General features: G+C 46.1%; 1 protein-coding gene across 1 annotated transcript in view; it reads right to left on the minus strand.

The window, feature by feature from the left end:
- epha3 (eph receptor A3) overlaps positions 1-23,648 on the minus strand; it is a gene marked incomplete at both ends in the record, with an annotated part of 207,816 nt that overhangs the window by 163,573 nt on the left and 20,595 nt on the right. Inside the window, 2 exons of the mRNA XM_083638195.1 lie at positions 17,147-17,807; positions 18,986-18,997. Coding sequence (XP_083494321.1) covers positions 17,147-17,807; positions 18,986-18,997 — 673 coding nt within the window. The remainder of the gene's footprint in view (positions 1-17,146; positions 17,808-18,985; positions 18,998-23,648) is intronic.

The following is a 23,648-nucleotide window of genomic DNA, read 5'->3' on the forward strand; positions in this document are numbered from 1 at the left end:
CCACTAGTTCTTTGATGTCGGTTTGGTGTGTCTGGGCCATAAAAGTTCAAGTCTAACCTGATAATACACGTATGGCAGTGGTTTTCCTTAATTTCAGGCTTGACTTCTCACTTATGCTACAAGTGAGAACTCTTGTTCTCCACTCTTAAAACCTGGGTTGTAGCACAACCCTAACGTTCTCAAAATGGGGCCCGGGGACCCCCAAAGGTCCTTGAGGGGGTTCCAGGTGGTGCCCAGCAACTGGAGGATAAGGAATTAATCCTCCACTTTATTATAAAAAAAATTACAATCTCAATGTAAATTTGAAACAAAATGTGTTTACATCCTCCATCCACCCCGACCACAACACCCTTACTGGCCACCACACTATTTCAATAGCAGACTCTATGACGTGTATAATGTTGGATGAAATATCCAACGTGTTTTACTTCACAAACGAGATATTCTATATCTGTACAATGCAGCCCGTTCTCACTCCGAACTTGTACCAGAGCCCCGCTTTGCCACGTTCCTTATGCATTTAAGGTAACGCCCCCCGGAGCCTTGAGCATTTCATGGAACGCACCAATGGGCGGACCGTTAAAAAGCACTCCGCACCTGTGAGTTCAGGCAAAAGTCTAGTATGCCGTCGGGCTCGTCGACCAGAACGAGTTGGGAAGAGAGGACCTGCTCTCTCCCTGGTTTTGGGTTAGGGGCTTGGGCTTGAAGACCCTTGGGTTGAAGGGTTGGACCATCTCCCACCTGCTTTTGGGGTCGAAGCCCACCACCATATCCAGACCCTAACCCTAAGACCACCTACGCAATGCCTAACCCTAACACTAAGACCGCCCAATGCCTAAACCTAACACTAAGACCACCCAATGCCTAAACCTAAAGTGTGTGCGCATGCATGTGAGTGTGTATCAGTGAGAGGTGGATTCTGCTGTGGTCGGCACTTTGTCTTGGTTTCTTCACCTCTGCTCACTTCTGGTTTACTAATGACCTCCTCAGCCTGGAGATATCGACACACACGTCTCCCACACTTAGAGCTTATTATCTAGCTCTCTCTCCCTCTCTCCCAGTCTCTCCCACTCTCTCTCTCCCTCTCTCTCTCTCTCTCTCTCTCTCAAACACACACATGCACACATACATACAAACACACACACACACACACACACACACACACACACACACACACACACACAGACACACACACACACACACAGACACACACACACACACACACACACACACACACACACACACACACACACAGATCCCAGTGGACTTCTAAGCCTGGCTGTTTACCTCCACATCTGATGAAGATGGAGGAGACCACCAATAAAAACACCATGCTTCCCCCAGCAAGGTCAGCAACACTCAAACACACACAAGGAAAACATTGGTGTATTTTCAAGGTGGTTAAAACGACCAATGTTTACGAATGCGACCTCTTGAGGTTGTGTAAGTACTGTAAGTGCATTAGGGGTGGGCAACCTGGCCCTAAAATAATATCACAATATTTCAGGGTATTTCTGCAATAACAATATTCTTGACGATATGACAAAATACTATTATTGATATGAAATAATACATTGTTAATTTCAAGAACATACAATTGCAACAAAATAAATGTTATAGTTGTATAATGTCAGCTTATAAAATGGATAGTTCCAGTCCTTGATTATGATTGGCTGAGCCACGTTCAAAGCCACTGTAAAATACTATAAACACACACCTGTGACCGCATGACAGTATTACTGTGCCATGTTACCTAGCTACATTAGCTAAGCCCGCTGCCTGCTGGCTGTAACAATGTTCATCTGCCTCAAAACGCCACTGAGTGACCAAAACATTAGCTTGTTAACCATTTCATGTGGCATCAACGTTGTCCTTGCAGCTAAGCTATAGAGGGAATACTGTTTCCGCCGTAACTTGCACTGTCTTTCCAGGCATATCTCCGTAATAGCACAGATGACGTGCGACTATGGGAGACCTGATGATGACATCATCACGGATGACATCACTGATGACATCATCACTGATGACAAAATCCACCTCCGTCAAGTCACGGTGCTCTTTACACTTCCTGAAAGTTTCAGTCCGACCCCATGTAAAACGGCATAGCTGTGGCCGGATAAAATTCTGCTCACACACACACACACACACACACACACAGACAGACACACACACACACACACACACACACACACACACACACACGGACACTTCCATCACTTCCTGTGCGCCAGAGGATTCTCCCCAGGAAACAACAATAAATGTATTCACCTTATGTAGCCACGCCCATTTGACCCGGTTGTGTGGTCGTGTGACGACTTCCGGCAAAAAAAAAGAAAAAGAAAATGGCCGGCTGCTCCAATATCATCTAACTTTGAATTAACTAATAATTTAGCCAATTGTAACATACCAAATAAAAGCAAAGGGCAATGTCTAAGAATGCAACACCATGTAACTGGCTCGTTAATTCTCGCTTTCCAGGGAATTACGTTAACGTCTGCGGGTCTTATAGGCGTAAGTGGCTCGCGCTGCGCTCGGAGGAGAGAAAACCATCTGAAGCTTTCTTTGTTGGAGTCCAGGTATGTTTTACAAGAAAGTGCTCGTCGTTGTCGACGATAACGTTATCTGACCTGGCTAACAGTGGATATTCCGCTTGCTTGCTGTGTACCGAGCTCAAAGTAGTAGGCTACGTTCTTTGTTTTACCCCCTGGCTGCACTGTCCGCTACAAAAACAACTCTCTTCTTCTGACGTTCTTTTGTATTTCGCGCCGTGACTGCCGGAAGTGTTGAAACAACCCGGAAGAATTTGGCCCACCCCCACGTATGAACATAAGGTGAATAGGACGAATCAGCGTGACGTCACAACCACTCAGAAATGCAGAACCCTGCAGCAGTTAACTAGTATGAGGGAGGAGAGGTTCGGCTTTGGACAGAGTTTCACTGAATGGTTAAGGTGCTTTATGCAAATCCTCTAGTCATGGTGACAGCAAACAACATCTTACAGTATCTACCCGTCTCCATCTCCAGAGGGTCCCACAGGGGTGTCCTCTCTCTCTCTCTCTCTCTCTCTCTCTCTCTCTCTCTCTCTCTCTCTCTCTCTCTCTCTCCTCTCTCTCTCTCTCTCTCTCTCTCTCTCTTATTTGTTCTTTCTTTAGAACCTCTAGACTAAAGTAAGACAACATCCCCTTATAGAAACCATCACTGTTTGGAATACACACCATTCTCTGTCCTTATTTGTGACCACACTGACCTTGTTCTGCCCACTGCTGGGGGTCGTCGTCCTGCAACAAAATAACACAACATCCACTCACCCAGTCCAGTGTGTGTGTGTGTGTGTGTGTGTGTGTGTGTGTGTGTGTGTGTGTGTGTGTGTGTGTGTGTGTGTGTGTGTGTGTGTGTGTGTGTGTGTGTGTGTGTGTGTGTGTGTGCGTGCGTGCGTGTGTGTGTGCGTGCGTGCGCGCGCGTGCATGCGTGTGCACGGGTGCGGGTGCACGCATGCGTGTGAAGCTGCATTCCTGGGCCTGTGGTTACCAGCAGCTTTGAAGTCCCTGGAGCACCAGGGCCCCTGGGTGACAGGCTATCCCCCCCTGCACACACACACACACACACACACACACACACGCGCGCACACACACACACACACACACACACACACACACACACACACACACACACACACACACACACACACACACAGTGTTGCCTTACGATTATTGCTGAGTTGCCTCCCTTTGAGTGTTGTAAGTGGACTGTGTTTATACACAGTCAATTTACAATGAGTAGGTACATTCACCCATTCACACACTCATTCACACAGCGATGGCATCAAGCTACGTACCACACAGGGTGCTGGTGCAACCATCAGGAGCAGTAAGCTAAGTTGCCCAAGGGCACTTCGGCATGTGGACTGGAGGAGCCGGGGATCTCCTCGCTTTGGACTGTAGCTGAACATGTCTATTAAATCATTCATCATCTCTCTCCCTCTCTCTCTCCCCCCTCTCTCTCTGGTTCTCTCCCTATCTAACCCCCCCCCCCCCTCTCTCCCTCTCTCTCTCCCCCCTCTCTCTGGTTCTCTCCCTATCTAACCCCCCCCCTCTCTCTCTCTCTCCCCCCCCCCCTCTCTCTCTCTCTCCCCCCTCTCTCTCTGGTTCTCTCCCTATCTAACCCCCCCCTCACTCTCTCTCTCTCTCTCTCTCTCAGATTGCTGCAGGCTCTCTCCATGCTTTAATTAGCTTCTCTGTTGTTTCCTCCCTCAAAAAGTCAAACACCACTGGAGGGGCTGGAGAACAACATAAGGTTGCATATATAAACACACACACACACACACACACACACACACACACACACACACACACACACACACACACACATGATATATTGCAAGACAATTTATCTACGATACATCACAATATGTGTGCAACTGAATTATGCCTACCCCACACTACAGGATTTTCAAATCCTTGAAGATTATAAAAATCTTGAGAGCCCACACACTACAGGACAGAGAGAGCCGATTTTTTAACATTTCAATCTTGGGACACACACATAATCGCGTCTGTTCAAACGCAACCCCACACACTAGAAGATTATGCTGAAGATTCACCTTGGAAGCAGGGCTCGACGTTAACTTTTAAAATGCCTATTCAGTGTGCGCACCGGGTGTAGTAGTGTCATTTCGTTTTCTAAACAAATTTTATTTTTTGTTTTTATAATGCATTTGCACTGAAAGGATTTGTTTAACTAATATTTGCGCGGACAGCCGCGTCCATTCGGGGTGTAGGCCTACTGTGCACGGCCAGGCGAAAACCGTCTGCACAGGTGTCTTGTGGAGGGGCGCGTCTGCTGATTTGACTCACTTTTCCGTGCGGACACTCGCCGATGCGGGAAGCTGAGACCTAAGCGCTTGTTGTAGGCTACATGCTTTGCAGTATAGCATTTAGTTTTCCGTCCCTTTCAAAGACGCACGGGTATTTCACCTCGATGACAATTTCCTCGTTCTTTGTTTCTGTGCGGGACTGCGAGCGGACGCGGACCAGATTATTTTGCGAAAAACTGTAATGGAAACGCAGCTACTACTGGCTCTCTGCTCAAGATGCAATCGCCTGTCGGGTTGTAAATATCTAACATGTTAGATATGCCCGATTCACAATCGGGAAGAGGCAGTCTTCCCGATTGTGAATCTTTGAACCCCACACACTACAGGATCATTTGGGAAGATTATCTGCCCGACGCGCTTCAAATCGGGAGCACCCCCGAGAAAATCGGGAGGGGGGAATCTTGGCCATAATCTTGCAAATTATCCTGTAGTGTGGGGTAGGCATTAGACAAAAAATACCCCTAAAAGGGCAAAATGCAGGAACTATGTTGTAGTGTCCGTTTCACAAAATGTTCAACTATGAAACAATGTAGCATACAACAAAGTGCATAGTCTTAGCTTAGTGCCTCTTTAACAAACAAACACACACACACACACACACACACACACACACACACATTTTGACATTAATGTATATTGTATAATTGTGTGTACAAGGATGACCTTATCCTATACGCTCAGACAGAAAGTGAAGGTATGTAAAGTCAGGGGAAGAAGTCATGCCATGTCAAGTTTATTTATATAGCCCTAGGATTTGTCTAAATACAATCAATGAATGGAAACTGAACAACTTATATAAAACAAGCATGGCAGGAGAGGGAGAAGAAAGAAAGAAAGAAAGAAAGAAAGAAAGAAAGAAAGAAAGAAAGAAAGAAAGAAAGAAAGAAAGAAAGAAAGAAAGAAAGAAGAAAACAGCAGGTTTTAGCAGGGCAAACTACTGTATTCTACATGCAGTCCTCTACCAGCAGCCCTCAGCCATGAGCAGAACAACTTATGTAAAACTAAACACATGTGACGACCACATCGTCACAACATTTACGAGCTGTTATTGGTCAGACTAAATGTCAGTCTCAAACGCTCATGTTACGTCACATTAATTCAGGAGCGGTCATGGTTTGGTTTGGCTGTCAATCATACTCAGCATTTTGAGTGATTGGGTAAGCATGTGCGCATGTCAGGGAGGTTTGGGCTGTGATTGATTGAGACCTCGCTAGAGGGCGGGCTTTGTCGAGTGTGTCCAACCTCATTTCCCCTTTAAGCGAGCAGTGTGACGTGCACGGCCCACGGGGGCAAGTTAAGAGCTGCGAGAAGCGGACGCACGGCAAAAGGAACTTTTGATGTAGACTCTGGAGATATTGCAAATCATGAAAACTCTTTCACATTGAACTGAACCCAGTGGATGCTTCACCAAGTGTTTCTGTTTATAGCTGTATGTCTGGACCTTATGAACAGTCCTTCCTGAGAGACAACTCTTTCAGCTAATCAGCGTCGCCAAATCCAATCCAAATCCACTCGAGAGAACTCAAGAACGTCAAAAACGTATTTTCCGCTGAGAAACTCTGCTGATGCATACTCTTGTTCTTGTTTAATTGTTGTTATTGAGGCTATTTCTGCAATAACTGTGGCTGTGTTATCTCTAACGTTAATGTTACCACTTGTTGTTTCGGGAGACGGTATTACTGTTTTGCCAGCACCCACCCTGATTGGTCGGTTACCTTGTCAACTACGAGGCAGGTCCCTGGTTGGCCAAGGACTTTGTAATTTATGAAAATAGAACAGAACGGCAATATGGCCTCGTCCCTTTTAGGGGGAAACACATTTAAGCCACTCGCCGTTGACTTCAATGTGAAATAGCAGTACAAAGAAAATCTGAATTAATTTAGTTTATCACCCAAAGACACTACTTGCCTCATATGAATGTTGTATCCAGCCCAATGATGAGTTTACACCAGGTTACATGCATCCACATTGACAGTGTCACCCCTACTCTATAAAAAAAGAACATGGCAAGACCCGGCTTTTTTATTTATTGAACACAGCAACTCTTCGGCATATCGATATTAATTTAAACCATTTTGAATAGTTTGTTGGAAGTATTTTCAGCTTCTTGTACAGTCTTTTCCTATATGGTGGGTTTCCCACAGAACCAAGCAGGATCAGGATGCTTTAGCAGGCTAAGCATATTGCTGTGAATGGATTCTGATAGTAGGTGACATCAGAGCCAAACATGTTGTGAGCAGATACAGAGCCGTGTCAGTCAGTCAGCATCTGGCTTTGCGTGTGTTGTGTGAGCAGCTTGGGCCTTTCCACACACACTCTGAGGCAGATCTAATCTAGCTAATCTAGATCTAAGTCAGGCTTTGGTCTGTCATTAGAACAGACTGGAGCAGGTGACCAGCGCCTATCTATCAGTGTGAAATTCCTGCACCCCTAATTTGATCCTAAAACAGCAAACGTGTGTGTGTGCGCGCACACACGTGTGCGTGCGTGCACATGGGTGCGTGTGTGTGTGTCTCGCACATGCTAGCAGCTGCTCCGCTGTACGGTGAAGGCAGACCCAGGTTTACATTCTTCTCGGATTTATCAAGACACACAATCCTCAACTTGCCAGCACCGCAGTGCTTATTACAATCACACGTGCACGCGCCCACGAGCACACACGCACGCATGCACGCACGCACGCACGCACGCACGCACACACACACACACACACACACACACACACACACACACACACACACACACACACACAAACACAGACTGTAGCTGCCAAAGAACATTTTGTCATTTCTGTATCCCCCCCTCCCCCACTGAGCTATAGGTAGCTGCAAGTTGTGGGTTGTGTAGGCCTACTGCACACAGTGAATTCCTGCAAAAGATGTCTGTGACTTCAATGGTTACTGTATCTGTTTGACAGTATGTGATGCAAAAATATCAAATCTCAACTCCATAGAAAAGACGATAGAATACTAGTACTGGATGTTAAAATATCAAATCTCAACTCCTATAAAATGATAGAAGACTAGTATTGGATGTTAAAATTGCAGCTTTAACTCTAAATCTAACAAAATGCTGCCTTCGATTTTTTTTAGATGCTGTTTTTATTCATGTTGTGTGTATATTTTTTATTTAGTCCATACTTATACTTATACTTATTTATTTAGAAGTGTGTGTGTGTGTGTGTGTGTGTGTGTGTGTGTGTGTGTGTGTGTGTGTGTGTGTGTGTGTGTGTGTGTGTGTGCGTGCGTGCGTGCGTGCGTGCGTGTGTGTGTGCGTGTGTGTGTGTGCGTGCATGCGTGTGTGTGCGCGTGCGCATGCATGCATGTGTATGTTATCCATCCGACTCCTGACTCCGTTTTGGCCAGGAGTGGTGGAGATGTGCCCCGCGAGGGCACTGTTATAGTTTAAAGTTTGTCTTTTGTTTGTGTCACAAACAGTGTAGAGATTTAGTCAGGTACAAGGGCAAAAATGCCCCCAAGAAATCTCAGAATGCCCCTAAAATCCATGATCCAGGGGCAAAAATTGCCCCCAATATTTTGATAATTTGATTTTCATTCAATTCATTTAATCTCGATCTCTAACACACACTCAGCACTTGCAAGCTGGTTGCCAGAAGACGACTATGAAGAACACACACACAAACAGCGATGTTGTTCACACTACGCTTTAGCAACTTTATGCACTAATTACTATTTTTTTAAGTGCCCCCCAAATTTTGTAAATGCCACCAGTTTTTAGACAGTGGGGGCAAAAGTTGCCCCCAAAATATGTTTTTAATTTCCTACACTGGTCGACATGTTTTTCAGTCACATGCCTAGTCTGGATGTAGATTATAGGTGAGTAAAAATAGGAGTATGAGTACTGAACCATTACGAGGCTTTCAGTTCAAAATGCATTGCAAAGCAAAAACTAAAACTAACTGATTGCTGCAAGTGCAACTCTTCTATAAGAATATATCATGGTGAACTGAGATGAAAAAGATGAAAGGCGTTAAAAGGTGTTTAAACTAGGCTGTGAAAATAGTAAAATAAATTATCAAAATTAACATAAATAAATAAATAAATTAATTAATCAATCAAATGAACCCTAGTGTATCAGTAAATTCACTTGCATTGCTGTCTTATTAGGGGACAGATTCTGTCCTCTACCGTGACAAAAGTGTGCAACATTTTAGAGGTCAAAGGTCATTTTTTCATTTGTTTCTTCATTACCAACATCCCTCCTCATCATCATAGGGACCAACATTTTGGTCGTACTCAGTATTTCAGGAACATTTGATCCCCCCCATTTGTTTTTTTGTTCCAAGTTAAATGTTTTACGGTCTCTCACGATTCAGTAGGTCGCTGGTTGGCTTGGTTCCAGCCTTAAAACTCGTTATATAAGGATTTTTCTAAATGTCTATGGAGAAAATGAATGGGGAACTCTCTCCCGGGGCAAGATATGTCATGTGACTCTTCAGCTCTATTGGCGTAATACAAATTTCTTAAACTAGGTATCTCGCCTAGGCTGGCCCTGCAGCTTGCATACGCAGCCTCGCCCGCCCTGCAGTGTGGAGGCTGAGCAGTGTGGAGGCAGTATGCCTGCAGTGTGGAGGCAGTGTGGAGGCTGTGTGGAGGCTGAGCAGTGTGGAGGCTGAGCAGTTTGGAGGCTGAGCAGTGTGAAGGCTGAGCAGTTGGAGGCTGAGCAGTTTGGAGGCTGAGCAGTGTGTAGGCTGAGCAGTTTGCAGGCTGAGCAGTTTTGGGTCTGAGCAGTTTGGAGGCTGAGCAGTTTGGAGGCTGAGCAATGTGTAGGCTGAGCAGTTTGCAGGCTGAGCAGTTTGGAGGCTGAGCAGTGTGGAGGCTGAGCAGTGTGGAGGCTGAGCAGTTTGGAGGCTGAGCAGTGTGGAGGCTGAGCAGTTTGGAGGCTGAGCAGTGTGGAGGCTGAGCAGTTTGGAGGCTGAGCAGTGTGGAGGCTGAGCAGTTTGGAGGCTGATCAGTTTGGAGGCTGAGCAGTGTGGAGGCTGAGCAGTTTGGAGGCTGAGCAGTGTGGAGGCTGAGCAGTTTGGAGGCTGAGCAGTGTGGAGGCTGAGCAGTTTGGAGGCTGAGCAGTGTGGAGGCTGAGCAGTTTGGAGGCTGAGCAGTTTGGAGGCTGAGCAGTGTGGAGGCTGAGCAGTTTGGAGGCTGAGCAGTGTGGAGGCTGAGCAGTGTGTAGGCTGAGCAGTGTGGAGGCTGAGCAGTGTGGAGGCTGAGCAGTGTGTAGGCTGAGCAGTGTGGAGGCTGAGCAGTGTGGAGGCTGAGCAGTTTGGAGGCTGAGCAGTGTGGAGGCTGAGCAGTGTGGAGGCTGAGCAGTTTGGAGGCTGAGCAGTTTGGAGGCTGAGCAGTGTGGAGGCTGAGCAGTGTGGAGGCTGAGCAGTTTGGAGGCTGAGCAGTGTGTAGGCTGAGCAGTGTGGAGGCTGAGCAGTTTGGAGGCTGAGCAGTGTGGAGGCTAAGCAGTGTGGAGGCTCAGCAGTTTTGAGGCTGAGCAGTGTGGAGGCTGAGCAGTGTGGAGGCTCAGCAGTTTGGAGGCTGAGCAGTGTGGAGGCTGAGCAGTGTGGAGGCTCAGCAGTTTGGAGGCTGAGCAGTGTGGAGGCAGTTTGGAGGCTGAGCAGTGTGGAGGCAGTTTGGAGGCTGAGCAGTGTGGAGGCAGTGTGGAGGCTGAGCAGACGCTGTGAACTCATGCTGCTATTGGCTCGCTGGAACTATACTCTGTTTGTTTGGGTTGGCCATTATATAACTGCCAGGCTCACACACACATGCATGCGCACAAACACACACACACACACGCACACACTCTAAATTGCGATGACAGTGTATCTGTCCCAGTGACAGAGCTACAGGCTAATTTCCTCACCGCGTCTTTTCTTCTCGGTCAGCTAAGTGTGTGTGTGTGTGTGTGTGTGTGTGTGTGTGTGTGTGTGTGTGTGTGTGTGTGTGTGTGCGTGCGTGCGTGCGTAAAGTGCTTGTTTGGGGTGAATGAAGTCCTACACTGTGTGTGTATATACAAACATTAGCGTTCCATTGCCTCAGTCGCTCCTCAGTTGTCACTTTAGGTTAGCTCAGAGGCTGTGTGTGTGTGTGTGTGTGTGTGTGTGTGTGTGTGTGTGTGTGTGTGTGTGTGTGTGTGTGTGTGTGTGTGTGTGTGTGCGTGCGTGCGTGCGTGCGTGCGTGTGTGTGTGTGCCTGCTGGCACTTAGCCTGTTTGGAGATGAGGAGGCCTGGACTGCGTGCTCCACAGAGAGGTGGCTGTGGCGTTAACGCTACATTATGCAAAAATGTCTCCGCCTAAATCTCAAAAGAGAAGAGCGTTCTATCACCCTGCTAATTGAGATGCAGTAGATTCATTTGAAATGGAATTTGCTGTTGTCACTTTACAGGATTTCTGGGCGTTATCAAAGTTATCAGTTATCAAAATTTAGTGTATTTAGTGTTTAGTCATTGTATCATTATAGCTTTCCAGTAAATGCCTGTTATCAGTTGTCATCGGGACCATATTTCAGGTAGTATGGCCCTACTCTACTCTAGATTCTCTCTGTCCTTGTCTCTAATCTGTTTCGCGCTGTAGCAGCGCAGGAACGAGTCTGTCTCCTCTTACTCTCATTCTGGTCTAGCGGGCGGGTGGGGAGCTCTGTTATCTTTACAACCATCGACCGAAAGTACCAGCTTTATTGCCAAATAATTAATAATAATTATAATTGTAATAATAATAATAATAATAATAATAATAATAATAATAATAATAATGATAATAATAATAATAATAATAATAATAATAATAATAATAATAATAATAATAGTAATAGTAATGTATTTGTATTCCACTTTTAATTTGCAGTAAAATCGCAAGTGCTACAGAAGTACAGACAAACAGGAGCATAAAAGATGAGGGACTTCTAGGCCTTTGAGGGCCGGAGTCATCCGGGGGGTGTCAGGGGCCCTTGAGAGTGTTCTAAGGGCCCTTGAGGGGTTTCTAGGGGCCCTTAAGGGAGTTCTAGGGGACTTTGAAAAGGTTCTAGGGTTCCTGAACAGGGTATAGGGGTTAGTCATTGAGAGCATGTTCTAGGGGACTTTGAAGGGGTTCTAGGGATCCTTGAAGGGGTTTTAGCAGGTCCCCAGCAAAATGAAGAAGTTTAATTGCACTAAAATTCAAATCATTAGAAATTACCCCAATCAGAGAATGTATGATTCTGATTTCTCTTTCTCTTTCTCTTTCACCACTATCTCCCCATAATACAATGTACAGACCGTTCTTCAATTCAACACTAAATCCACAACAAAGTCCTCCCACATTGAGCCCTGCGATGAAGCAAATAAATCTCATAAATATGAGATCAAATCACGTCAAGTGGGGGTCCGGGGACCAGTCTGTTTCTAGGTCTGTGACATGACAATGTTTGAGAAGGCCCAGTCCATCTGTTTCAGTCTGTTTGCTCTGCCTGTGAACGCTGTATAGCCATAGCTATGTTTTCTTCTCTTTTAAAGCTCCATCACCATCTATCTGTACGCTGACCTAACCTCCGCGCACTCATCTATCTGTTAACACAGAGGGCCTGGTGAGCGAGCTGCGCGCTGGGGCCCCCGCCGGGTGCCTCTGTGGGGGCTCTGTTGGTGCAGCTGTCTCACTCCGCGGTAACACAAGACCTTATTAGAGTCCATTAGACCTCTCTGAAACTAATAAGAGATTGTCAAATACATCCAAACACTCACACAAGTTCCACAGACACAGGAAGTGTGTGTGTGTGTGTGTGTGTGTGTGTGTGTGTGTGTGTGTGTGTGTGTGTGTGTGTGTGTGTGTGTGTGTGTGTGTGTGTGTGTGTGTGTGTGTGTGTGTGTGTGTGTGTGTGTGTGGAGGGGGGGGGGGGGGGGGAGCTCAACACCGAGCCACCGTCTCCCCATCTGCCATTTGTCTGCATGTGTTGTTCGCTGCTGTCTTTTGAAAATCTTATAACTCCATCTTTTGAGTTTTGCTTTCGGTTTTTAAACTTGAATAGAAATGTGATACTGTATGTATTAACTGAAGCTTCCCAATAGTCAATATTTTGCAGCAGTGTTCAGCAGTGTTGGGCAAGTTACTCAGGAAATGTACTTAGTTACTTATTACTCCTTTAAAAAGGAATACAATCACTTTACTTATTACTTGGTATCAAAAGTAATTAGTTACGTTACTCGCTACTTAATTTTACTACCCCATCTTCCAAAAAAGACGTACAACCTGTTTAGCCAGCTCGTTTTAGAACTGAATCCACATTATTGGAACAATAATTAACCTTACAGGACGAGTCAACAATCAACCAAAGTGCATACTTTCTGTATTTGCTTACCTAGGACACACTTTGTTTTAGTGCTGTGCCAGCACTGGAGGAAGTAATGAAGTAACTTTGAAGTTACTTCGATTAGTAATGTAACTGTAATAATTACTGTTTTGTAAATTGTAAAAGTAATAATTACACTAACATGTTACTTTACTGCCCAACACTGTTCTTTACATGATGCAAGTGTATACCTGAAATGCAAACTCAATCTCCATGTGAGGTCATTTTGTCCTCTCTCCTGAAGAGTTTAGATGGTCCAGTGTGTCTGGACAGGGAGCCCGGCTCAGAGCCCCTACGCGGGGACAGGCCTTCCCTCGGCCCTGACAGCAGGGGCTTGACCTGCGACGCAGCTTTTGATCTTTAATTAACACTGGGCACGGCTCTGAGCTCTCCTCAGAGCTGATGCTGCTGATGCTAGCTGAACAGCTACTGTAGCATTAAGATAGCAACACACGGGAACTACTAAATCTAACCATGCCACCTAACTCCCAGAGTGCCTTGCGCCGCCGAAGAAAGCCGAGCAGTCGGGAGTCAGAGGGAGGGGGGCGTGGGGGCTCGCATACTCATGTCTGTCACGCATGCTTTTTTCTGTCTTGGGGGGCGGTCTTGGGGGGCGGGCGTTAACCACTTTTGAGAGTTGTACTCCAGACGTGGATATAATCTATGTTATTCTTCGGTGGCGCAAGGCACTCTGGGAGTTAGGTGGCATGGTTAGATTTAGTAGCTCCCAGCAACACACAGACTCAGTGCATGTTCACACCACAATGTTTTTTCATAATTTAAAGTCACTGTGGAGCAGAGATTAGTTGGGTTTCCATTCAACGGTATCACAACTGTTCACTGAATTTTCAGAAAGTAGGCAAAAGAAAATGTGGAATTATGCAACCCCCAAACAAGGGAAATTAACTCCATGTTGTCTGAATAAATGTGAGGTGAAAACATTCAGGAGGAAAATATGATGGAAAGCATGGTGAGCACACTGCTGTCTGCCTCTGCCTCTCTGCTAAGGTTTCACCAACATCCCTATGTGCGTCTCGGTTGCCTTGCTATGAAAAACATACACTATTAATTTAAAGTTTATTCATTATACATAGATACTTAAACTGGATTACCACTCTTCAATTCGGCATATAATCCACGGAGCAGTTCTGTAAGTGAATAAAATGTCAATTCTAGACGTGGGTCACCTGCAGTCTTCTTCCGTTAACATTGCATGGTTTTTGAATGGAGTTTGGTAACAGATTTGCTGAATCTGTTTCCACTGCACTTATCGCATTTTCCTTTTATCGATACACCAACTTTTTCACGTCCCTCAAGTGTGATTTTCTTTGCAGCGTTTCCACTCAGGTTTTTTTATGCGAAAATTAAACACATTAAACAGGTGGATGGAAACCCACCTAGTAAGAGACCAAAATATGCTGCGCCTGGAGCTGTTTGTGACACAGAAGAGATAGGAGAGGAGACATGGACCAAGCTGAGCAATCACAGTAGGGTGGTCAGGGACGGCGTGGGGTGCTTTGGGTCTTCAGCACCCCCACTGGCAGCTGTAAAGGCAAAGCTATGCCAGGTAGTGCCACATGCTTCAAGTGAGTGATCAAATGAGAGCAGAGAGGATGGGCGCTAACTCCGTGGCTGCATACACAGTACATAACGTTACCCCGACAACACATAGCAAAACCTGTATTTAAACAGAACGATGGTGTTGAAATATACGAGGAAACAGTAGACGTTCAACCTGGAACCTATAGGAAAACGTTGCACACCGTTTCGTTCCCATTGGGTTGTACACACCCTTGTTACACGAGAACTGTGCACTCCGCCTGTATTTCATCATGCACTTCACTAAGTGTTTACTTTAGACGGATTTCTTGTGATTCAAGCAAACGTTGCCGTACTTGGCAAGGAGACAGCATCGATTCTACTGAGGTAATGTTATAAAACACACGTTGAAAGCTACTTCTCTCCACAATGTCTGTGTCTCTCCTCGGCTACAGAGCAGCGAGATGCCACTCACTCCCTCCTCCTCCTCCTGCCTGCAAACACAGACATGGGTCTTGTTGCTCGAGACAGAGAGATAGGCTATTTATTCCTCATGGATGGAATGGCGAAATCCAACGTCAATTATTATACATTCAAACGATGGCACAACAACAACTGGGCCAGTAAGATGTGAATACGGGACTATAGCGGAGAAAACAAAACAAATAAAACATATGAGATATAACAACCTCTCCTAATAGAGAGGATGTTTTAGTGTTGTGGTTGTGGAGACAGTTTACTGTCTGTTGTAGTGTAAAATGTTCTCAAACTGGTGTGAAATACTTTTTAATTAATTTAATACAAATTAATACAAAAATGATGAATGTTGCGCAGCATTAAAGCCATGTGGTGTATGAGGAGAGAGAGGAGGAGAGAGAGAGAGAGAGAGCATGCGATGCTGGCAGGTGACAGGTGCTTACAACTTCTGCTACTAGTAGATTGAAGTTATTTAAGGGTAAAATACATTTCTCACGACAATGACATGAAGCCGAGTGTTGAAGCAGAGATGTAACGTTACAAAGAACTGCACAATCCCAGCAACATCTTCTATTGAGGGGAAACAATCATCTTGAAAACAATTGAATCTACCAATGAAGCATATGATGGACAGTGTTTGTCATGGCAGTTAAATCCTGTACAGCTATCAGCCACTTCCATTACAGAATAATGCATTGTTGGGGTAGCAGGCTTGAGACAGGCGGGCAGATAGACATACAGAAGGAGCACCGCTTAGAGACAAGCATATTCCCATCCCACTTCTCTAACCACCACCAAGAGGACAATAGAGTTTGGGGTGAGCTGGAGTATCTCCAGACTCCACTGTCCCACCCACCCATGCCTCCAACAACACCCACGACCATCACCACAAATATTCCAGCAGTCACCATCCACCCCACCACTCCACTTCCCCCGACCATATCAGCCCCACCCGGGCTACTCGGCTTCAGATCTTCCCATGGCTGATGAAGTGAGGGAGAGCGACTCGCCATATAACTACTGCAGGCCAGAAAACCTGGACAACACCATTCACACGCGCGCTATGGAAATATCAAATGTACCAAAAGTATCAAAAGTACACACATCCACCAACACCCTGGGATTCTTGTGTTCTTTTGAAGGCACCACCACACACACAGGCTGGGCATTGGGCATCTGGGCTGACAGATATGAGGTGTGAGAGTTTGACTATCACATAACACAGGCGGCGTTTCAGACAAGGAGAGACATGAGAAATACAGTGGATGTGATTTCACGGGCCTGAGATGGAACAGGCACAAAAGGAAAAAAGAAGAAGAAGGGGATTACACAGGAAGAAAGGCAGAAGCTGGAGACAAAACAAGCCTGAGAATTCAACTCGACACTGGTCATGTGACCTCACAGTCTGTTTGGCTCCATGGATCAGTCTGGATTTCCAGCCACCCGCATCGATTTCCTGAAATTACAACGTAACCAGGCCAATCAGGGACTGCGTCGTAGTTGATGATGTAACCGGGCCAATCAGGGACTGTGTTGGCAAAACACTACAGTAATGTTGTCTCCGTAAGCAACGAGCGGTAACGTCAACATCAATAGAATAAACACACCCGTAAGTGCAGTTAGACTCAATAACAACAATGAAACAAGAACAAGAGTATGCACCAGTGGATGTTTTCGCCGTGCTTCCAAGCGGATTTGGATTGCATTTGGCAAAGCTCATTGGCTGAAGGACTGGATTTGGCAATGCTGATTGGCTGAAGGAGTTGTGTGTCAAGGCAAGTACTCCCACCCACTGATGATGGCTGGAAATCCAGACTGATATGTAGTGCGAAACAGGATGTGAGGTCATGTGGTCAGGATGTTCTAACCAGGCTAGTGAGAACACCGCTTAGAGACCAAACGATCAAGCAACTGAATGAAGGTCTGTCTTACTTTGGCAGGCGCTGCTCCGCTCCTCATAGCCCGCGTTACACAGACACTTCCCTATGGGCACCAGCCACTCCCCGTCCGTGCTGCAGTACATTCGCGGAGGCTCCTCCTCCTTGGAGTGATTGACGCACTGGCCCTTGACTTCAACCAGCGACTGGGAGTCCGTAGGCACCGTGTCGGGGAAGGAGGCCAGGTTACGCACGGTGCGGGGGCACTTCTTGAAGTACACCCTCACGGACACCAGGGCGACACAGGCTCCCACATCCTGAAATGCCAGGTAGAAGCCCTTCCTGGTCATGGGCCCCACCTCACGCACCTCCGTGTTGAGCTTGAGGATGCGGTCGCCCAGGTCCATCTGGGTGAAGCTCTCGTCGGCCGCGATGGTGTCGATCTTGGAGAACTGGTGCTCGCGGAAGTGGCTGCTCTGGTCGTCATCCGTCTCTAGGTACAGCAGGTTGAAGGTTTCCTTGCAGGTGCCCAGGACCAGTGGGATGGAGTTGCAGTCGCGCAGCGTGAACTTGAGCTCCACGTGGATCTTCTGGGCCGTCCGCCGTGCAATCCAGTTGGTCCGCAGCCAGTTGTTCTGACTGTACTCCATCACGTTGCACACCTGGAATGTCCGGATGGGCGTGTAGTGCTCGTCCACTCCGCTGATCTCCTCCCACTGAGAGAGAGGGAGGGATGGGGGGGAGGGAGAGAGAGAGAGGGAGAGAAAGACAGAGAGGGGGAGAGAGAGAGGGGAGAGAGTGAGGGGGAGAGAATGAGAGAGGGGGGAGAGACAGGGGGGGAGAGAGAAGCGTTGCAGCAACAGAGAGAGGGAATAAAAGTAAAGGAGGGGTGTCAGCAGAGAGAAATAGAGTTATCTCCAGCCTTTAAGCATTTACAGATTAATTATTTAGATCAAATCCACTCTGCTGCAAACTAAACATCTAATAAACAGCGGGTCAAAAACCACACCACCAGATCTCTTGTAGATTTACTCAAACTAATTAAAAAGCAAACTTGCTGTCTTAGCCAAATTTTCTAGATTAGGGCGCTGTGAAAATATCTCCATGGAGTATGATTACCCACTTCTCTTCAATTGGTGTGAGTTTGCTTAATTGTGCTTCAATATTAATCAAATCTTGCAGTGTGTTTTTTCCACCCTGAGACCAACATTCTTTTCTCTACAAGTAAAGACATTCAAGCTGCGGCCGGGCAGTCTTGTTGACTTGTAGGCTGGTTAAAACCATCCGGATCCATGAACTCACATTTTGTTTTGTTCTGTGATTCCGTCTGGACTCCGAGCTGTGCACAGTCATTTCAGTGGGTGGAAGTATCCAGTCCTTCAGCCAATGCAGTCAAATGCATTCAAATCCAAATCCACTCGGAAGAACGGCAAAAACGTATTTTCCGCCGAGAAACTCCGCTGTTGCATACGCCTGTTCTTGTTTAATTGTTGTTTTTGAGTGTATTCCTGCAATAACTGCACTTATAGCTGTGTAAACTCGACGAACATTGACATTACTGCTCGAGCCGGAGAGCCATGGAGGCAGCCATTACTGTTTTGCCAACGGTGTTCCTGATTGGCCGGTTATGATGTCAACTACGAGGCAGGTCCCTGATTGGCCCGTACATTCTTTAGTTTCTGAAAACGTCCGGCCCAGGCTGGAGGCCAGACGAAATGGCAGAACAAAACAGAATGTGAGTTCACAGATCCGGACGATTTTAACCAGGCTAGACTTGCATCACATGATGACAGCACGATACGGCTATTAAGGAAACGTGCGGACACCACTATGGAACAAAAGCAGCTATGGACGGACAGTGGTGATTTCAATGGAGTGTTGGTGGCCATCTTACATTTTCCCTCCACTGGAGAAAGCAGTCCGAGAGGAGAGGAGAGAGGGGGGGGGGGGTAAATCTTTTGATTTTAGATTGGAACACACAGTGGGAACACTCAATACCGATGGCGTTTTCCCGATGGCGTCTGGGCAAATAAGCAGTGACTGCAGTGATGGATGGGTGAACACCTGCAACACTGGGCTCGCTCAACAAGTCAGCATTGTCGGGTTTTCCCGCACAAAAGGTTGCGGCAAGCCTCTGATTGGCTGGGCTGTAACGGAAGTCTGGCTGTCTGCGTGTATTGTGTATTGATGCGTTCAAAATGTACCGCCCCACAGGTTGCGTCACGCAATTAATGAGGTCCGTGATTGCTCAATTCATGTTATGTCACGCATTTTGTTTTGGTCTTAGGGGCGGTCCTTAACCACTTGTCAAGAGTTGTGCACCAGAGTTAGATATCTATATCCAACACAGACAGTGGGGAGGAAGGTGGTGAAGGATTGTGTGGATGGGGTTACCGTGGGAACGAGCTACCAAACCCTAATCCCAACCAAGTGGCTACCAGTGACTAAACCCAACCCCCCTCACCCATCACGCCTCACCCCAACCCCAAGGTGTCACTTGACCATTGCCTCACCCCAACCAGGTGCATCTCATACTGATGCACAGAGTACCGTGCTCGTCAACATCCCACGCACAAGGCGCGTGACAAAGTGCCAGGATTTGATGCCCTCGGAATGAGAATGTGTTGAAAGATCAGATCAGGCGCCCTCTAGTGGTGCCCTCGCTCATTGTTGATTTCTGACGAGAAAGGCCTCTCTCGTCAGCATGCTGACGGCAAGGTGTCCTCCTGACCAAACAGCAGCAGGTCCACTCAGCAGGTGCTTTACAGTGTAGAGCAGGGGTCACTAATAGGCGGACCGCGTTCCGAATCCGGACCGAGACGCCGTCCTATGTGGACCCAGACCTATAAGCTGTTATTATATTGAGATTTTTCTTCAATGTTGCAGTGTTTTGTATTTTTAAATGGCGCAGCTTTTCTGGCTATTCTAGCATTTACGGTACTGGTCTGGAGTCCCACGTGACGCTACTCGGCCAATGAAATTTTCTATCTACACGGCTCTGATTCCAGCCATTCCAAAATTCCTCATGCGGGTCCGCTCTGCTTGTCACAGCTGGTGTCAGCGAGCAGCGATACACACACCGGGGGGGGAAAAACCGAGACACATAGGTGAGAAGTATGGCGTGCTCTAAAAAGAGAAAAGTGGACACAGAGAACCGAGTTTTTAATGAAGATTGGACAGATTTGTACATGTTTATCCTCCTGTCTGTCTGATCTGCTGCGAGACCGTTGCACTTATTAAAAGCAGCGATGTGAAACGCCACTATCAAACGAAGCACTGTGAATCATTTAAGAAAACATATCCGCTCCATCCGTGTGTGTGTCTGTCTGTCTCTGTCTCTGTCTTTGTGGCTGGCTGGTCTCCCTCCCTCCCAGTACAACTACTGTCCCCAGGCTGCAAAAGTATGACTTCTTGGTCAGCTAGTCATTTACTCTCAGAACAGAAGAGGAGTAAGCTGTTCAATTGTTCAAATATGTTGAGATAAGACTGCAAAAACCAGAAAAAGAGAAACTCAAGCTGCTACTTTTATTTCATTTTTCTTAAGCACTTTATTTTAAGAACATTTTCAAAAGCTTTCTGCTATATGTGTTTTTTTTATGTAGCCCTTATTTTACTTGAAAATAAGAATTATTTAGCCTATTATTTGAGTATTTTAAAATCCCTACAGTTAAACGTGAAAACTGAAAATAAACATTGTTGAAATGAATTAGTTGTTCTTTGTTGCTGACTACATAAAGACATTGATACAACTATTAGGGTACTTCTATGGCACTGAATCATAACGCAGGTTAGACATTATGATGTTGCGGACCTTTGCTTGAGGAAATTTTCTCGAACTGGACCTCTCTGAATTCTAATTGAATACCCCTGATGTAGAGTTACAAATGTCTAAGTTCTCTACTACTTTAATAGTGTGTGTGTGTGTGTGTGTGTGTGTGTGTGCGTGCATGCGTGCGTGCGTGTGTGTGTGTGTGCGTGCATGCGTGTGTGTGTGTAAGGAGGAGGGGGGTGTAAAGCATATCTGAGTGTCTGGTGTTCAAGGAACTCTCAGACTGAAGGATGGCCACTCACTTTCATCTCACAGTGCAGTTAATGAAACACCCGAGAGAGAGAGAGAGAGAGAGAGAGAGAGAGAGAGAGAGAAAGAGAGAATGTTGTATTGTAATCTGCATTATTGTGTAATGTGTATTGTTGTGTAATGTAGTAATTATTTTTCATTGTTTCTTGATGATTTGGCAATATTGTTGTTATGACATTCATGCCATTAAAGCAATTTGAATTTAATTGAGAGAGAGAGACACACAGAGAGACAGAGAGAAGAGAGAGAGGGAGAGACAGAGGGAGATATATAGAGAGGGAGAGACAGAGGGAGATACAGAGAGAGAGAGAGACAGAGGGAGATACAGAGAGAGAGAGACAGAGAGAGAGAGAGAGGCTGCATCAATGTTTAGTCTCTTCCGTCATGCTCTCTCTGGCATGAGAGAGCATGCCTAGAGGGGTGCGGGCCCTCTGTGTGTGTGTGTGTGTGTGTGTGTTTGTGTGTGTGTGTGTGTGTGTGTGTGTGTGTGTGTGTGTGTGTGTGTGTGTGGGGCTCTCTGTGGGGTTAACACTAACATAACCCAGTGTAGTCTGGCCTGGCTTTACTCGCTGGAGTTTGGTGGCTCTGCTTGAAAAGCTAAATGGTGAAAGTGGTGTGATGACACAGGCAGGCTGGAAGACATAGGCTACTGTAAGTGTACAGAAAGCAGCAGGGTGCATTCTGATTGGTGGTTTCTGATGACATCTTTCTTAATGGGAAAGATTACTTATATAAAGAGGGCTGATTGACAGCTGTGACAGCCACTCTCAAACGGCACGTCTGAGGGGGCTCAGCCCGACTCTGTGAGACTCCAGTTCAAAATGACATCAAGCAAACAAGATGGCCGCTCGCTGAAAGCAGATATTTTGGCTTCACCCTTGCATAGCGGTAGGAAGCGGGGACTTATAGAGACCCTCCCCTTCCGGTCAGACCCTATGCACGGAGAGATACGTTAGTTATTTTGATCCCACTTTAATTGTGCCATGAGTTACACATATGATGTTTGTCAATTTAAAAGATAACTGCAAGTCAAGAAAGTCTGGTAGTTGGTGGCAAAACTGTGGCTCTATAAGGGTGTATTCACACCTATCTCGTTTGTCTCAATGATGACATATACGTATATATATATATATATATATATATATATATATATATATATATATAGATATATACAGTATACATATATATAGATATGCCTAGTTATTGGAAAATGTCGGTTAATTTGAAATGTTGATATGCAACGTATTTTTTGTTCACAAACGTTGAATGTCACATACACTATCAGTTGTTTGCAGAAATGTAAACTGTAAATGTAAACTTTATTCTGAGCACTGGGTTGCTCCCAGTATGAATATCAATTTCCCTGAACAAATAAAGGTTGGGAAAATGCCCCTAGTCCCTGAGTAGCCAGCCCCTTGTTTGTCTTCAGGGGGCCATTACTCCTCTCCCCTCACCCCCTAATTGATATATAACAACACCAGGACTCTCCAGCTGACCTCCTGACCCTTGACCCTGACCCCGTGGTCACAGCTGGGGTCGGGGGTGGGGCTGTGAACTTGCCCCTGGCTGCTCTGATCTGTGTTGGAGGTATGATGACGCTACAGGCTCACAGGGACAGTAAAGAGGTAACTGGATCCTCTCAGGACATCCCAGAGAGGCACCGAGTCAGCAGGTCGCCCGGCCCTCTTCAAAGACCCACAGGTCAGCGATAGCTAATGGACCGGGAGGACAACAATGATTTTGGATCCAGATTGGCTATCCTATACTAAGAATGCAAAATGTGTATACATGTATGTGTTCAGCCACAGTTATGACATCTTACTGTACATGTGATCGGGCTGAATCTTTCAGGAAGTGTAAAGAGCACCCCTGCAGGTGACCTAACGGAGCCCGATTTTTTTTATTATGTAATTTGGAGAAGTGGACTATGAAAACCCTCTGGGGAGAGAGAGGAGAGGCCTAATGCCAACTCTGTGAGTGAGGCCTGACTAAATGCCCAGTCACACAGTGACGAGTATTCCGCTATTATTCAGAGATGGAAAGATTACAGCCAGGGACGTTTCTAGGATTTGAAGCCACTCAGCCTAGACCTCTGTAAGAAGTAGCCCCCAACAGGTAAATACACAATTTTCGAACAATTTGACATGAATACTGAAAGACCAAGATCAGTGGTCCTCAAAGTGGGGTACGGGGACCACAGGGGTCCTTGAGAGGGTTCCAGGTGGTCCCCTTAGCAAATTCATGAATTGTTCAACTTCAGCATTAGCCGATTTTATTTACAAGAAGTTAACACAAGTAGAAAACATAGAAAAAATATTGATCATAGTTTCACTATTATCTACCTACATTACAGATAGTCGGGGATTTCTGGACAAAATCACTTCAAACAAGTACAACACAACACAAACATGTTAATGGAGTCTGTGGCCCTAATGTAATGTGTACTAATCTCTCGAGACAGACTTTCGACTTGCATCGA

The sequence above is a fragment of the Poromitra crassiceps genome (assembly GCF_964638095.1).
Source record: "Poromitra crassiceps genome assembly, chromosome: 6".
Taxonomy (NCBI): domain Eukaryota; kingdom Metazoa; phylum Chordata; class Actinopteri; order Beryciformes; family Melamphaidae; genus Poromitra; species Poromitra crassiceps.